Source organism: Hemiscyllium ocellatum, chromosome 14 (assembly GCF_020745735.1).
Source record: "Hemiscyllium ocellatum isolate sHemOce1 chromosome 14, sHemOce1.pat.X.cur, whole genome shotgun sequence".
NCBI lineage: Eukaryota > Metazoa > Chordata > Chondrichthyes > Orectolobiformes > Hemiscylliidae > Hemiscyllium > Hemiscyllium ocellatum.
This window is the reverse complement of record NC_083414.1, coordinates 72719391-72736753: the sequence shown is the minus strand read 5'-3', so window position 1 is coordinate 72736753 and position 17363 is coordinate 72719391. Positions and strand designations below refer to the sequence as shown.

Sequence of the window (17363 nt, the reverse complement as noted above, 5' to 3'; positions counted from 1 at the left end):
GTGGAGATCCAAGATGGCGGCGACTCAGCAAGTCTGAGTCTACAGAGCCCTTCCCAAAACCTGGGAAAAGTGGGTTTCCTGCCCCCACCACACTTGCCAAACCACCCAAAAAATTTCTTTAATCTTAATTAGCTGCTGAATATTATATTTAAACAGTCTAATACTGAGTGGATAATGAGTAAATCAAAGGGACCCCGCAGCTCTCAGAAAACAAAGACCCCTCCCCCACCCTCCTCTCCTCCGGCTGCAGCTGATGTAAAAACAGGCCTTGAAGAGATGATTGCCAGGCTGGAAACGACACTCGTCAATTTCATTGCAGAATCCAGACAGAGATGGAATGCATTCGAAGAAAAGTTACAAAAGTACAGCCAGGCTCTCCAGGAATTACAGGGCCGAGTGGAGGGGGCGGAGCTAAAGGCCACGACCTCCGAGGCTGCAGCACAAACAGCTGCAGAACAGGTGCGAGCTCTGGAGCAGAGAGTCCGGGCCTTTGAAATCTACATGGATGACCTGGATAATAGAAATCGGAGAAAGAATATCCGTCTTCTGGGCCTCCCTGAACAAGAAGAGAAGGGACAGTTAGTAGTATTTCTGGAGCGATGGTTGCCCCAGCTTTTAAACCTGGGGGCTGAAACTGACCGGGTAAGGGTGGAGTGGGCCTACCGGGTCGCAGTACGCGGATCTGGCCCAAACCAGCGCCCACGCCCGGTCCTGTTCCGGCTGCAGAGTTATAGGGAGAGGCAGATACTCCTGGATGCCTCCAGAAAGCTTGGAAAGGATCCTAAAGCTATGATTCATGAAGGATCCAAGATTATGTTATTTCAGGACTTCTCCCCGGCTTTGGCACGAAGGAGGAAGGCATTTGATGAGGTGAAGAAATGTTTAAGGGACTTAGATATTCAATACACCTTACGCTACCCAGCGACGTTATGCTTTACCCACGAAGGATCCGAGTATAATTTTAGATCATCGGAAGAGGCCAAGAAACTTTTAGACTCTGTTAAATAAATCGTAAGAGACAATTTATGTTGGCTTGCCTCTCCCACACTCCGTGGGGAGAAATGGATACTTTATTCTACTTTACTTTTGCCTCTGGGAGCGGGGTTGTCTTCCTTGCTATGTTATTATACTTAACTGTAATCTGTTGGAGTTGTAATTTTATAGTTATGTGTGTTTGTACGTGGCATTGATGCTAGCAGATATACTCAGGTATGGGTGGGGAGGGGTGGGGGTGCGGAGCTCACTGTTAACTCTAGCTCGGTATTATATCTAAATCCTATTAAGGAGCGCCCGGGTCGAGGGTGGGACACTGTTTGGGAGAGGATATGGTGGAACGTTGGAAAGGTAGTAAGGCCCCCTGAGAACAAGGGGGAAGATCTCCATTCAAACATGTTTAATTTTTTTTTTTGTTCTTATTGTTTGGAAATAACTTCCTTTTTATCATACTGTTATGAGTGTATTAGAGAACATTTTCTCTTATTTGAAGGATGTAAGCGACTCAACTATACACTCTGGATGATTGTGGATTAGTTGAATTTTGATGATTATATATTTAAGATCTATTTTTATATTAATGTTTGTGCTTGAAAATTCTGCTTATTTTTGTAAATTTGTCAAAATGTTAAATTCCCAATAAAAATATCTATATAAACAAGCTGACTGGAGCTTATTTCAGTGAGCTTTCATAGTGTTGCGAGTTTGTTGCCACTGAACACAGCTGCCCCACAAATTAGACCACAAATTATAAAGTTAGTGCCACAGTCAATAAAATCTGTTTCCAAAGCTACTGAAAGCCATGTACAGTGAGAAGGGGGCAATTGATAGTGATATTTTCAGGATAACAATCTCTCACAAATCCTCAATGTCTTTAGCTGACAGCTATACGGACATGCTCACGCGCTGTAGTATAATGGTGTGTAGGATGGTGACACTGACAACAGCTGTCACATGCTATTGAGGCTCTGAGAAGAGACCAATGGAATAAAAGTATTGCAGAACTGTAATACAAGGACCAGTATTCTGTACAACACAATACATATAAAAATATTTATAAGAATTCCAGACTATCAGGACACATTAGATAAGGTGGCAAGGTGGCTCAGTGGTTAGCACTGCTGCCTCACAGCACCAGGGTCCCAGGTTCGATTCCAGCCTCGGGTGACTGTCTGTGTGGAGTTTCCACATTCTCCCCATGTCTGCATGGATTTCCTCCCACAGTCCAAAAGATGTGCAGGTCAGGTGAGTTGGCCATGCTAAATTGTCCATAGTGTTAGGTGCATTAGTCAGAGGGAAATTGGTCTGGGTGGGTTACTCTTCGGAGGGTCAGCGTGGACTAGTGGGCCGAAGGGCTTGTTTCCACACAGTAGGGAACCTAATCTAATCTAAAAAGGCAGAGATAAAGCTGCAGCAGAATTGGAGCAGGAGCAGTTTAGTCTAACCCTAAAGTTCATGGAATTCTGAATTCATATGGACAGAACAACATGAAGTATATCCATGCTGACTGTTGAACCCATGAAGACATCTCAACCCACATGGCACATTTAAGCATTCACATCCTCACAAGTGCAACACGTAGATACCTAGACATATAGATCACTTCACACATCCTCACACACCGACATGTACACATTTAAATTCCAAACATACACACAAATGTATATGCACAAATACACAGACACCTAGACACATATACACCCACACATATATCCACATCCACACAGATGCATAATTTCAAAGAACAAAGAGCAAAGAAAATTTACAGTCCAGGAACAGGCCCTTCAGCCCTCCAAGCCTAAGCTGATCCAAATGTACTGTCTAAACCTGTCGGTCAGTTCCTAAGCATCTGTATCCCTCTGCTCTCCATCTACTCATGCATTTATCCAGATGCATCTTAAATTAATCTACCGTACCTCTACCACCTTTGCTGGCAACGCGTTTCAAATGCCCACTACTCTCTGTGTGAAGTACTTGCCACGTGTATCCCCCTTAAGCTTTCCATCTTTCACCTTGAAAGCGTGACCTCACGTTTTTGAATCCTTTACCCTGGGAAAAAGCTCGTCTCTATCCACTTGTCTATACCCTTCAAAATTTTGTAAACCTCAATCAGGTCCCCCCTCAATCTCCTTTTTTCTAATGAAAATAAACCTAACGTATTCAACCTTTCTTCATAGCGCACCTTCCATACTAGGCAACATCCTCGTTAACCTTCTCTGCACCCTCTCCAAAGCGTCCATATCCTTTTGGTAATGGCAACCAGAACTGTACACAGTAGTCGGAATACGACCGAACCAATGTCTTGTACAATGTTAACATGACTTGCCAGCTGTTATACTCAATACCCCGTCCAATGAAGGCATGCATACCATATGCCTTCTTGACCACTCTATTCACTTGGGCAGCAACTTTAAGGTACAATGGACCTGCACTCCCAGATCTTTCTGCCCATCAACTTTTCCCAAGGCTCTTCCGTTCATTGTATAATTCGCTCTAGAATTAAGTCTTGCTTAAATGCATCACCTCACATTTGTCTAGATTGAAAATCATCTGCCACTTTTCCGTCCAACTTTCCAGTCTATTTCCTCCTGTATTCTCAGACAGTCCCTTATGCTTTCTGCAACTCCACCAATGCTATCTCATGCAAACTATTTTGCCCTGAAGGGGCTGCACAAATTAAAATGTACAGGCTTGCATTTTCCTGAGTTGAATAAATTGAGAGTCAATCTAATTGATGTGTTCAGAAAGATAAAGTGATTCAATAAACTAAACACATTGAAATTATTTGCTCTGGTAAATCTAAAAAAAGGAAACATTTTTAAAATTAAAACTAATCTATTTGCTTGTGAAATCAGGAAAGATAGTAGAAATGTGGAACACTCTTCCACATGATTTCCAATCCTGGAGTCAACTGAAACTTACAATACTGAGACTGCTGGATTGTTTTGATAGGTAGATGATATCCAGTGATGCAAAACCGAGGAATGAAAATGGATTTGAGACACAGATTATCCATAACTAAACAAAGGAACAGAACAGGCTCAAACAGCTGAACGCACCTGTACCTACATTCCAATGAAGTACTATTGAAAAAAATTAGTGAACACTGGTAGATATTTCCGCACTGGGAGTTGGCAAATATAGTTCTCATACTTAAGGGTAACCGTAATAGATCCAAGAAAATACATGTATATTGGCCAAGACTTAATTAAAGGGAATCAACAGAATCAAGAAGAAGACTAAATGAATGAGAATGTTTATGAAAATAACATAACAAATGAAGCAATATAGCCTCTGAAGGCTGCCTATCAACCTGAAATTTGAAAAGCTTGTGCCATATGACTCATTGTGTCAGATAAGGAGATGTAAATAATAAGATGTGATATTCTGGAGAGAGTGAAAGATTCTGGGGGAGATGAAATGTAAACGGTTAATCTGAATGTGTAAATCACTATGGACCTCCAGGATTTTCGCTTCCCCGGTCCCCAACGCCTTATTTTCACTATGGAACACCACCCACGCCCTCCACCTCCTCCAGGATTTTCGCTTCCCCGGTCCCCAACGCCTTATTTTCACTATGGAACACCACCCACGCCCTCCACCTCCTCCAGGATTTTCGCTTCCCCGGTCCCCAACGCCTTATTTTCACTATGGACACCACCCACGCCCTCCACCTCCTCCAGGATTTTCGCTTCCCCGGTCCCCAACGCCTTATTTTCACTATGGACATCCAGTCCCTGTACACCTCCATCCCCCATCACGAAGGACTCAAAGCCCTCCGCTTCTTCCTTTCCCGCCGCACCAACCATTACCCTTCCACTGACACCCTCCTTCGACTGACTGAACTGGTCCTCACCCTGATTAACTTCTCTTTTCAATCCTCCCACTTCCTCCAAACTAAAGGAGTTGCCATGGGCACCCGCATGGGCCCCAGCTATGCCTGCCTCTTCGTAGGATATGTGGAACAGTCCATCTTCCGCAACTACACTGGCACCACCCCCCACCTTTTCCTCCGCTACATCGATGACTGTATCGGCGCTGCATCGTGCTCCCACGAGGAGGTTGAACAGTTCATCAACTTTACTAACACCTTCCATCCCGACCTGAAATTCACCTGGACCATCTCAGACTCCTCCCTCCCCTTCCTAGACCTCTCCATTTCTATCTCGGGCAACCGACTCAACACAGACATCTATTATAAACCGACTGACTCCCACAGCTACCTGGACTACACCTCCTCCCACCCTGCCCCCTGTAAAAATGCCATCCCATATTCCCAATTCCTTCGTCTCCGCCGCATCTGCTCCCAGGAGGACCAATTCCAACACCGCACAGCCCAGATAGCCTCCTTCTTCAAGGACCGCAGATTCCCCCCAGACGTGATCGACGATGCCCTCCACCGCATCTCCTCCACTTCCCGCTCCTCCGCCCTTGAGCCCCGCTCCTCCAACCGCCACCAAGACAGAACCCCACTGGTTCTCACCTACCACCCCACCAACCTCCGCATACAACGTATCATCCGCCGCCATTTCCGCCACCTCCAAACGGACCCCACCACCAAGGATATATTTCCCTCCCCTCCCCTATCAGCGTTCCGCAAGGACCACTCCCTTCGTGACTCCCTCGTCAGATCCACACCCCCCACCAACCCAACCTCCACCCCCGGCACCTTCCCCTGCAACCACAGGAAATGTAAAACTTGCGCCCACACCTCCACACTCACTTCCCTCCAAGGCCCCAAGGGATCCTTCCATATCCGCCACAAGTTCACCTGTACCTCCACACACATCATCTATTGCATCCGCTGCACCCGATGTGGCCTCCTCTATATTGGGGAGACAGGCCGCTTACTTGCGGAACGCTTCAGAGAACACCTCCGGGCCGCCTGAACCAACCAACCCAATCACCCCGTGGCTCAACACTTTAACTCTCCCTCCCACTCCACCGAGGACATGCAGGTCCTTGGACTCCTCCACCGGCAGAACACAACAACACGACGGCTGGAGGAGGAGCGCCTCATCTTCCGCCTGGGAACCCTCCAACCACAAGGTATGAATTCAGATTTCTCCAGTTTCCTCATTTCCCCTCCCCCCACCTTGTCTCAGTCGGTTCCCTCAACTCAGCACCGCCCTCCTAACCTGCAATCCTCTTCCTGACCTCTCCGCCCCCACCCCACTCCGGCCTATCACCCTCACCTTGACCTCCTTCCACCTATCCCACCTCCATCGCCCCTCCCCCAAGTCCCTCCTACCTACCCTATATCTTAGCCTGCTTGGCTCTCTCTCTCTCTTATTCCTGATGAAGGGCTTATGCTCGAAACGTCGAATTCTCTATTCCTGAGATGCTGCCTGGCCTGCTGTGCTTTGACCAGCAACACATTTGCAGCTGTGATCTCCAGCATCTGCAGACCTCATTTTATACACAAGTAAATATGATAGCCAACATCATCATCTGGTTACTAGATGGCTGTCTGTAGCAGACAAAAGACCCTTCCTGTACTTAGATGGTTCAATCAATACCTGAATCTTTACCAGTCCCACTCCTAGTTCTCCTGAAGTAAAATAGCAGAGTCTGGACTACAAAATACCACGAATAATGGTCATTAGTGTCAAGAGAAAGCATAATAGGTAAACGATAAGTCACAGGATCATCAGAAAGGAAGAAATAACAGGCCCTGCGCAGAATAATGTTGATCCCTATGATATTTCTACAGTTTGCCCCATGATGCTCTGACGCCACTCTGTAACTCTCCAAAACAGCAGGAGTCACTCACCTGAGTATTGATCCGAATTGCTCCAATGGATGGGATTTCAAAATAATATCCTACAAAGAGAAAAAGATATTAGTAATGAAATCCATGTGAATAATAAAATACACAGAAAAATCTCAGAGACATCAGCATCCTAATAAAACAGTTACCATTTTATCAAACCTGAAACTCCATAAATCTAAAGTACTTATTAATTTAGTAAGATGTAATCAAAATCTGAATTTATATCTGATCACCAGAGAGGGTCTAAGAGATGATTAGATTCTCCCACATAATGTGAGAATCGATACAAGGTTCTAAAGAAATTGTAATTTTAAATGTAAAAGAAATTTTGAAGCTTTATTCTTGCAGAATCTATTGTCCAAAATAAAAAGTATTTGAATGGCATGAACAAAGATACCTGAAACTGTTCTAATGCACTGTGCATTTCATTGTTCTAATGCAAGGTGACCATGACTATTCTAATGCAACATGTGTTATGTATTAATGCAGCATGTTCTAATGCAACATTCCTGTGACTTCAAATGTAGCATATCTGTCTTCATTCTAATGTAACGTTCCTGTGATTGTTCGAATGCATGGTGGCTGTGACTATTCTAATGCACCATGCCTGCGACTGTTCTTTTGTGCACCATACATGGACTGTTCTAATGTAACATGCCTGAGACTGTTCTTTTGTGCACCATGCTTTGACTGTTCTAATAAAAAGTGAGGACTGCAGATGCTGGAGATCAGAGCTGAAAATGTGTTGCTGGAAAAGCGCAGCAGGTCAGGCTCCAAGGAGGAGAGTCGACGTTTTGGGCATGAGCCCTTCCTGAAGAAGGGCTCATGCCCAAAACGTTGACTCTCCTGCTCCTTGACTGTTCTAATGCAATGTTCTTCTTACCATTCTAATGCACTGTTTCTCTGACTGTTATAATGCAGTACTCCAATGTACTGTGCCTGTTCTAATGCACCATGCCTGTGACTGTTCTAATACAGCATGACTGTAACTGCTCAAATATACCGTGCCTGTGACTGTTCTATTGCACCGTTCCAGCTATTGTAATGCAGTGTTCCTATGACTGTTTCAATGCATCTGCCTGTGACTATTGTAATGCACCCTGACTCTGTCTGCTCTAATGCCTATTGTAGTGGCCTCCCAGGGAAAATTCCTGGCCTGGTGTAACAGCCTGAAACGATCAACCCAGCCTTATGATCACCTTTGTACCTAAGATGATGCTGTTGTGGTGACGTATGAACTTTTCACTATACTCATTGGGTAAATGTGACAATAAAGTCTAATTCTAATGCTGTTCTGAGGCATCATGCCTGTGGCTGTTTGAATGCACCATACCTGTGACTGTTCTAATGCATAGTACCTCTTACTCTTTTAATGCCACTGTGCCTGTCACTGTTCTAGTGCATTGTGCCTGTGATGTTCTAATGCAGTGTTCCTATGACTGTTCCAAAGCACTGTACATGTAACTGTTTATTGCAGTGTTCCTGTGACTGTTCTAATGTATTATGCATTGTCTCCACATAGACTGTGTGATGGTCACTGTTACCGAAACTGTCATGGAAAGACAGAGTTGCGACAGGTTGACTCGTAAGTATGAGGTGATTTTCCCTCTTGTTGGTTTCCTCATTATCTGCTGCAGTCCAGCACTCATGTCCTTTGAGACGCAGCCAGCTCAATCAGTTGCACTGCTGCCAAGCTACTGTTCATAATGGCCAATGAGGTCCCCCACCTCGATGACATTTGCAGCCTTTCTACCCTCAACTACTTCTATGCTTTTTACAATTGATGTTCAGCCTTGAGGAGTACAGACTCATCAGCTGAGGGGGCTAGGGGAATAGGTGTTTATCAGTAGGAAGTTGCTTTGCTCATGTCAGACCGGATGTCATGAGACATCATGGGGTCAGTCAGGAGTCCTGGGGCAATTCCAACTCAACGTCAGAACACATCACTCACACCATTACGCAGTCCACAATGCTTGTAGGACAGGATATACTCAGGGACTGAGTATAACTGAGGCTTTCTGGGGCTACCTCAGATGTCAGTTAAGAGTCAATCTTACTGCTGTGGCTCTGGATCCATATATAGTGATATTATTCATACCTTTAACTGTGCTAACATTCTGTACCTGAATCTGTGCTGTGATATTCCTCACAGATTTAAGTGTGCTAACATCCTGTGCTTGTAGTAAAAAATGAGGTCTGCAGATGCTGGAGATCACAGCTGAAAATGTGTTGCTGCTCAAAGCACAGCAGGCCAGGCAGCATCTCAGGAATAGAGAATTCGACGTTTCGAGCATAAGCCCTTCATCAGGAATGAGAGAGAGTAGCCAAGCAGGCTAAGATAAAAGGTAGGGAGGAGGGTCTTGGGGGAGGGGCGATGGAGGTGGGATAGGTGGAAGGAGGTCAAGGTGAGGGTGATAGGCCGGAGTGGGGTGGGGGCGGAGAGGTCAGGAAGAAGATTGCAGGTTAGGAGGGCGGTGCTGAGTTGAGGGAACCGACTGAGACAAGGTGGGGGGAGGGGAAATGAGGAAACTGGAGAAATCTGAATTCATACCTTGTGGTTGGAGGGTTCCCAGGCGGAAGATGAGGCGCTCCTCCTCCAGCCGTCGTGTTGTTATGTTCTGCCGGTGGAGGAGTCCAAGGACCTGCATGTCCTCGGTGGAGTGGGAGGGAGAGTTAAAGTGTTGAGCCACGGGGTGGTTGGGTTGGTTGGTCCGGGCGTCCCTGAGGTGTTCTCTGAAGCGTTCCGCAAGTAAGCGGCCTGTCTCACCAATATAGAGGAGGCCACATCGGGTGCAGCGGATGCAATAGATGATGTGTGTGGAGGTACAGGTGAACTTGTGGCGGATATGGAAGGATTCCTTGGGGCCTTGGAGGGAAGTGAGTGTGGAGGTGTGGGCGCAAGTTTTACATTTCCTGCGGTTGCAGGGGAAGTGCCGGGGGTGGAGGTTGGGTTGGTGGGGGGTGTGGATCTGACGAGGGAGTCACGAAGGGAGTGGTCCTTGCGGAACGCTGATAGGGGAGGGGAGGGAAATATATCCTTGGTGGTGGGGTCCATTTGGAGGTGGCGGAAATGACGGCGGATGATACGTTGTATGCGGAGGTTGGTGGGGTGGTAGGTGAGAACCAGTGGGGTTCTGTCTTGGTGGCGGTTGGAGGAGCGGGGCTCAAGGGCGGAGGAGCGGGAAGTGGAGGAGATGTGGTGGAGGGCATCGTCGATCACGTCTGGGGGGAATCTGCGGTCCTTGAAGAAGGAGGCCATCTGGGCTGTGCGGTGTTGGAACTGGTCCTCCTGGGAGCAGAGGTGGCGGAGACGAAGGAATTGGGAATATGGGATGGCGTTTTTGCAGGGGGCAGGGTGGGAGGAGGTGTAGTCCAGGTAGCTGTGGGAGTCAGTCGGTTTATAATAGATGTCTGTGTTGAGTCGGTCGCCCGAGATAGAGATGGAAAGGTCTAGGAAGGGGAGGGAGGCGTCTGAGACAGTCCAGGTGAATTTCAGGTCGGGATGGAAGGTGTTAGTAAAGTTGATGAACTGTTCAACCTCCTCGTGGGAGCACGAGGCAGCGCCGATACAGTCATCGATGTAGCGGAGGAAAAGGTGGGGGGTGGTGCCAGTGAGCGGAGGAAAAGGTGGGGGGTGGTGCCAGTGAGTGGAGGAAAAGGTGGGGGGTGGTGCCAGTAGCGGAGGAAACTACTCTTCATTCCTGATGAAGGGCTTATGTTCGAAACGTCGAATTCTCTATTCCTGAGATGCTGCCTGGCCTGCTGTGCTTTGACCAGCAACACATTTTCATCCTGTGCTTGTAACTGTGCAGTGATGTTCCTCTAGGTTTAACTGTTCTAACATTCTGTAGTGCTATTATGATATTCCTCATAGCTTTAACCTGCTAACATTCTATACCTGTAACTACAATGACATTTCTTATATTTTTAACTATTCCAACATCCTGTGCCTGCAGCTACATTTATATTCCTCATAGCTTTAATTTTGCTAATATCCTGTACCCACAGTGCAGTGATATTACTTTTATCTTTAAATATGCCTATATCCCATACCTCTACCTCTGTAGTTATACACCTCGTAGCTTTAGTTGTGCTAGTATCCTGTGCCTGTAATTGTGCACTGATATTTCTTATACCTTCAACCGGGTCAATATCCTACACCTCTGGCTATAATTTCACAGTTATAAGTTTAACTGTGTTCACTTTCTGTGCATGTAACTCTGCAATGATATCCCTCATTGTTTTCACTGTGTTAACATCCTGCACCTGTAACTACAGTGATATTCCTCATAGTTTTAACTGTGCTAATATCCTGCACCTGTAAGTGCAGTGATTTTTGTTGTGCCTCTAACTGTGTTAACATGCTGTGCCTGTAATTCCACAAGGCTATTCCTCATAGCCTTAACTGTGCTAACACGCCATGCCTGTAAGTGCAGTGATATTCATCATTGCTTCAACTATGCAATCATACCTCACCTGTACCTCTGCATTGATATTCCTCTTAGCTTTAACTGCACTAATATCCTGTGCCTGTAAGTGTACAGTGATGTTCCTCGTACCTTTATTTGCACAAGCCATCCACTGTAGAGGTGTGACATCATAGTTGTGCTGTCCAACTGAGAAAGTAAAGACACGGACCTAAGTGTAGAGACAGCGAAAGAGAGAAAACGTGACTAGAGGGTACATTTAAATATTGCAGTTACATCTCTCAATCCAGCTTTTCCTGTCCTTATTCCAGATGTTTTGATGTCAATATTGTTATCTACATGTATGCTCTGTTTGTTAATGATCTTCAGTTGATTTTTTTTTGTGTTGTCATCCTCTCATGTTAGAATCACTGAAGATATTTATCCTTCTGGAGATGGGAAGTGAATTTAAAGGGGTTTAGTGCATTGGAAGTGAATGTGAAGGAATTTCCTCCATTAGGAGGTGGAAATGAAGTGATTTGGTTCATTGGAATTCTATAAAATGTTACAGAAAGAGAAAGAGTGAGACACAGTGGGATTCTGTATAATGGGAGCAAGCAGAAAAAGGGATTTTATCCATTGAGACTGTTTTCAAAGTGACTGGATGTTAAATGATTTGGTTATTAAAATGTATGTCAATGAATGGAAAATTACGTCAACCATTAGGATTCTATCTAGGAACATATATAGAAAGGGACTTTATACAGCAGAATTCTGTACAATGGTAATGAATGGAAAACATCTGGTTGATTGAGATTTCACATAATTGTGATTGGATGCAAAAAACTTTTGTCCATTGGCATTCTACAACGAAGGGTTCGATTCATTGAAATTAGGTGCAATGGAGTGAATAGGAAAGTGCTTTGTGCATTAATATTATTGGAATGGGAATGGATGGGAAGGGATTAAGTTATTTGGGAATATGTGCATGGGAAGAACCTGAGCTATTCGTGGTGGCAGCATGATGACTCAGTGGTTAGCACTGCTTTCTTGCTGCGCTAGGGACCCAGGTTCAATTTGACCCTTGGACAACTGTCTGCTTGCACATTCTCCCCATGTCCCTGTGGTTTTCTTCTGATTTCCTACCACAGTCCAAAGATGTGTAGGTTAGGTAGATTGGTCATGCTAAATTGCCCATATTATCCAGAGATGTGCTGGCTTGGTAGATTAACCTGTACCTATTGGCTTTCGATTGCCATCTTGCATGATACAAAATTCTGACCTATTTGTTGAATCTCGAACTCTGCCTGAGCCAGTCAGCTGCTTAAAGCCTCACTCACTCAAATGGATCATAATAAGACATTGGCCTGACCATATATGAAGCAGAGAGCAGTTTCAATTATTGATTTTCTGTCTCCTCCCCACCTTGTCAACCTGAATTCAAAAATCAGATGAAAGCCAATACAGGTGAAAAATAAATCAGAATATTTTCAATCATGTTTTCAAAAGAGCACCACATTTTGAGAAAATGGGGTCTAATCCATTAAAATTGGAATTAATTTGAGACCAGCAAATTATGCAATGACCATCAACTGCATTCATGAAAACCATGTTTGACTCTGCGATAAGAATGAAGAAAGAGAACAAAGAAAATTACAGCACAGGAGCAGGCCCTTCGGCACTCCAAACCTGCACCAATACAGATCCTCGATCTAAATCTATCGCCTATTTTCTAAGGATCTGTATCCCTCTGCTCCCTGCCCATTCATGTACATGTGTGGATACATCTTAAATGATGCTATCATGCCCCCTCTACCACCTCCACTGGCAATGTGTTCCAGGCACCTAGCACCCTCTGCCTAAAGAACTGTCCACGCATATCTCCCGTAAACTTTTCTCCTCCAACCTTATATTCGTGACCCTGAGTAACTGAGTCCCCCACTCTGGGAAAAAGCTTCTTGCTATCCACCCTGTCTATACCTCTCATGATTTTGTGGACCTTAATCAGGTCCCCCCTCAACCTCCATATTTCTAATGAAAGTAATCCTAATCTACTCAACTTCTCTTCACAGCTGGCACTCTCCATACCAGGCAACATCCTGGTGTACGTGTTCTGCACTCTCTCCAAAATATCCACATTCTTTTGGTAATGTGGTGACCAGATAGCCTGTTTTCATTAATCAATAAGCTTCAAATTTTTTGGATCACAACATGCCACACTCATACTTACGCCACCTTTGGTGTCCATTTTTAAAACTGTTCCGTAGAATCCATTTGGACAGTGTCTGATTAAATATCAACAAAACTTGCTGGTGAATACATTGTCAATATAAAGATAAATGTACCCCTGCCTGATGTGTTTGGCCTCTATTCCTCATTTTCAGAGGCTATGTGCTGGCCATAGCTCAATGATAGTAGGTGAGAGTCTTTAGAGTGGTTTCCGGACATGAGTGCTGGTAAAATGAAGCCCCGTGTGCCCCTCAGGTGAGCATGCAAGATAGCATGGCACCTTCAGCCTGTGGGACTAAATGGGCTATTCTGAATCAGCCAGCAGAGGTCACTCATAGCTCACTACGCAGACAATTCTGCGTTCTTTTTCACTTCAACCTATGTATTTACAGCAAAGAGGTGGTGGGTTAATCATTGCAGCATCAAGATTATTCTGAGAGCGAAAAGGCTGTTTCTAATCAAAGATTATCATAATTTACGATGCAAGCAAGCATTATACCTCAAAATACTGCATTGCGTTTGCATGCATATTTTGCGGGGGGAAGGGGGAAGTTATTTTGGAAAAGGAACCAACAATGAGCTTTGACATATTAAAATGTTAATCAGGATATTAATAACAATCCCATAAGGTGAAATAGGCTACTGCAGACAGAAACAAATGAGCCATTTCCAATGACTACAGTATAGAGTTTTTAATGATTAAGATCGGTTTCCTTCATTCCACATGCTTGTTGTATTTCTTTTCAGTGAATTTTGTATTGTCCTTCTACCAGTCGGAATGAACACCGTACAGTGAAGTTTCTGTGAATCAGACTGACTCTAGACACATTTAAAAATGGCAGGTGGGACCCAGATATGGATGATCCCATTTTTACCATCAGTGGGAAGGGGATAGGCCATGAATCACAGTGTGAAACCAAACCAAGAAGGATTATTTAAAATTACTGATTATTTCAATCAATCAAGCCCCATTTTTATTGTTTCAAATAGGAAGGCAACCAGAAATTTATGGAAGAGCGTAAAGATGCTTGAAGGTGAAGGTCTTTTTAAGTGTTGTGATCTTAAGATATTTTAATTCTTAGCACTATATAAAAATGAAAAGAAAAACAGAAATAATTTGTAACTTGTAGTTGGAATAAAGGAGAAGACAACCTTTGTTAAAGTACACTCTCATGGACTTAGTTCATTGAGTCGAGAGTGTGGTGCTGGAAAAGAACGGCTGCGCAGGCAGCATCAGGAATGAATGGTGAAGGGCTTATGCCCGAAACATCGATTCTCCTCTGCTCGGATGCTGCCTGACTGGCTGTGCTTTTCCAGTACCACATTCTTGATTCTGACCTCCAGCATCTGCAGTCCACATTTTCTCCTTACTTCATTCAGTGACAGGCCATCTTCTGAAATGCAAAAATAAAGGGACTCCTCAATTTATGAATATCCGATTTATGAGTATTTGTATTCATGAATGCGGTCCCATTCAAGGGTTTATTGATAATAGTTTAAAGATTCAACATATGAATGTTTCCTGTACTTACAAACAAATATTTTACATTATGTTTCAACTTGTGTACAAATAGACAATGGACACAAGAAGGTAACCTGTTCTCAATGTGGGGACAGCCTGTATTAGCTAACTATTCTGCAATTCCAGTTGTTGACATTTCCCAATGACTGTCAGCTCAACCTATTAAGTATTTTTAGATTGGTTTCAAAAATTGGCTTACATCTTAATTTACAGCTTTAACAGGTTGATTAGCTATCTGTGATGTAATTTTGAGTAGAAATTTGTTTTTACAAATCATTTCAGAGGATTTACAATTTTGAATGGTGTTCATGATGGAGAGGTTTTTCAGTATCAAGTGTGTATAAGTTAGGCCTCTCAGAGTTTACAACCTTTTTTTTTATTTGGTCATGGGTCCTGTGGTCTGGCCATAGTGGAAACTGGGTGAGTGGTAATGGGAATAGCATGGGAGTCTGAGAAGTCATACTTTGATAGGAGAGGGCTAGAGGGCCTAACAACTTTTACGCAATGGGACCAAAGCCTCAGAGAACCAAGATGAGCCGAGCCATTCAATTGGCTCAACTCAGCAGCTCTATGGCCTCCTCTGAATTGCATCTAGAGACAACTGCTGAGGCTGTATCATACTATCAAATCACACCCCTTGCCAACATCTACAGAGGTGAAAATTGTACATGTGAGGACTATTCGCAATGATCCTAATATGCTGAGTTGGGAGATTTCTAGAATGAAGCTTCTGCCCTAGTGGTGAAATTTCCAGTCTGTCTCTCACTCTCGTTTGAACATTGTGGACTGAATTTTCAGGGAACAGTAATCCTTGGATTTCTGCTCCTGCTTTCTTTATAAAGGCTGCGACTGAGCTGGGAATTCCAAACTCAGGGTGGGAGGAGGGTTGTGTGATAGGATGTGAGCATGATAGGGTGGAAGATTGGTAAAGGTGGAGGATGGCAGGGTGCTATTGTGGTATGCTGGCAACTGGGCAAGAGGCAGGGTGCTACAGTGGTGAGGCTGGGTAAATTCAGGGTTTGGAGAGGTCAGTATATTAGCGGGAATCAGTAATGAGGGGTTGTGGAGTCAGGTAGATGTCAGAGAGGGGTCAGGGTGGAGAGGCAAAGGTCAGTTGTAGGCCAAGAATTTGACTTAGGTTTTATTTTTCCAAGTTAAAAATCACACAACGCCAGGTTATAGTCCAACAGGTTTATTTGGAAGCACTAGCTTTCCGAGTGCTGCTCCTTCATCAGGTGGTTATCTTTCTGCAATTTCGTGTAACTACCCAAGTAAGTGTCTCCCAACTTTGTTTCTAACTCACGGTGAGATATTTCAGAGAGATCTGGGGAATTCCCATCGAAAGTTTAAATCTCCCAGGGAATCAGAGATTTGGAGCCTCTGAGAGGTCCTGATGGTTATGTCTGGTCTCGAACCAACCAGAGACTGGGAGATCGAGACCTCTGTGTCATACACTGGTGTACACCATCAGTCTGTCTCACTCTGGTCTGAACAGTCTGTCTGTATTAGGTTGCCAACTATAGTTTGGTATATTCCTTGAGGTTTCATCCTTACGATCTTCTAATTCCTGCTGACAAATCACGTACATCCTCAAGGAATCTCGCCTTCCCTTTATTAATCGAAAATTGATTGGATGATAGCTGACATAGTTGAATCACGTTTTCCGCTTCCAAAACTTTAACTAATAAATGTTCGAAAAGTGAAAAAAAACTCTTTTCAAATCCCTGTATGATCTTTCTCCAAATTGCTTGCAATTGCAATATTCCTGCTGACTCCAGTACTGTACTGGTAATGCCGCATCATCTATCTCTCTCTTTACTTAATTCATTTTGATGTTTCTAAACCGTGTGCTGAGCTTTGCTGTGGCTTTTCACAAAATTACCAGTTATTTTTAGTGTCTTTTTGTTTCTTAATGCCTTTCATTGTTACATTCAGCTGGTTAATTTACATCTCTTTCTCCCTGATGCCCTTTTTATGACCATTAATCCACAGGTCTCTCTCAGTGACAGAGGTCAGTATGCACCGTCTGTTCACTTGCTCTTCTCTCTGTCCCCTCCAGTTTTTAGTCATCCACTGTGTCATTAGTGAATGTCATCCACTTCCCAATTCCATCAAAAGATGCTCGTGTTTACAGGTATTGATTGTATATTATCGGCACTTCCTACTTTTGTTTGGGATTTTCAACATTTACCATCATTTTACTTTATATTTATGCTTAGGAAAGACCAAGAAATACAACTGAATACTAATAATGGCAGTCTGTTGGATTAGTGTTAAAACTTGCTCACTGCCCCAAATGCTGTTAATATTTAGTGCTTACATTTATCTGTATTGATACACAAAACTACTGATTATTATGTGTAAAATACTTTAATTTCATTGAAAAATCTATTAATTTCACACCCCTATTAAGGAAAGATTCTGTATCGAAGTTCAGTGC

General features: G+C 44.0%; 1 protein-coding gene across 1 annotated transcript in view; it reads right to left on the bottom strand.

The window, feature by feature from the left end:
- Positions 1 to 17363, bottom strand: part of cacna2d2a (calcium channel, voltage-dependent, alpha 2/delta subunit 2a) — an 871148-nt gene that overhangs the window by 100200 nt on the left and 753585 nt on the right. The window contains exons 14-15 of the mRNA XM_060835047.1: positions 11326 to 11404; positions 6767 to 6816 (exon numbers count right to left, since the gene is read on the bottom strand). Of these exons, the coding sequence (XP_060691030.1) occupies positions 6767 to 6816; positions 11326 to 11404 (129 nt within the window). The remainder of the gene's footprint in view (positions 1 to 6766; positions 6817 to 11325; positions 11405 to 17363) is intronic.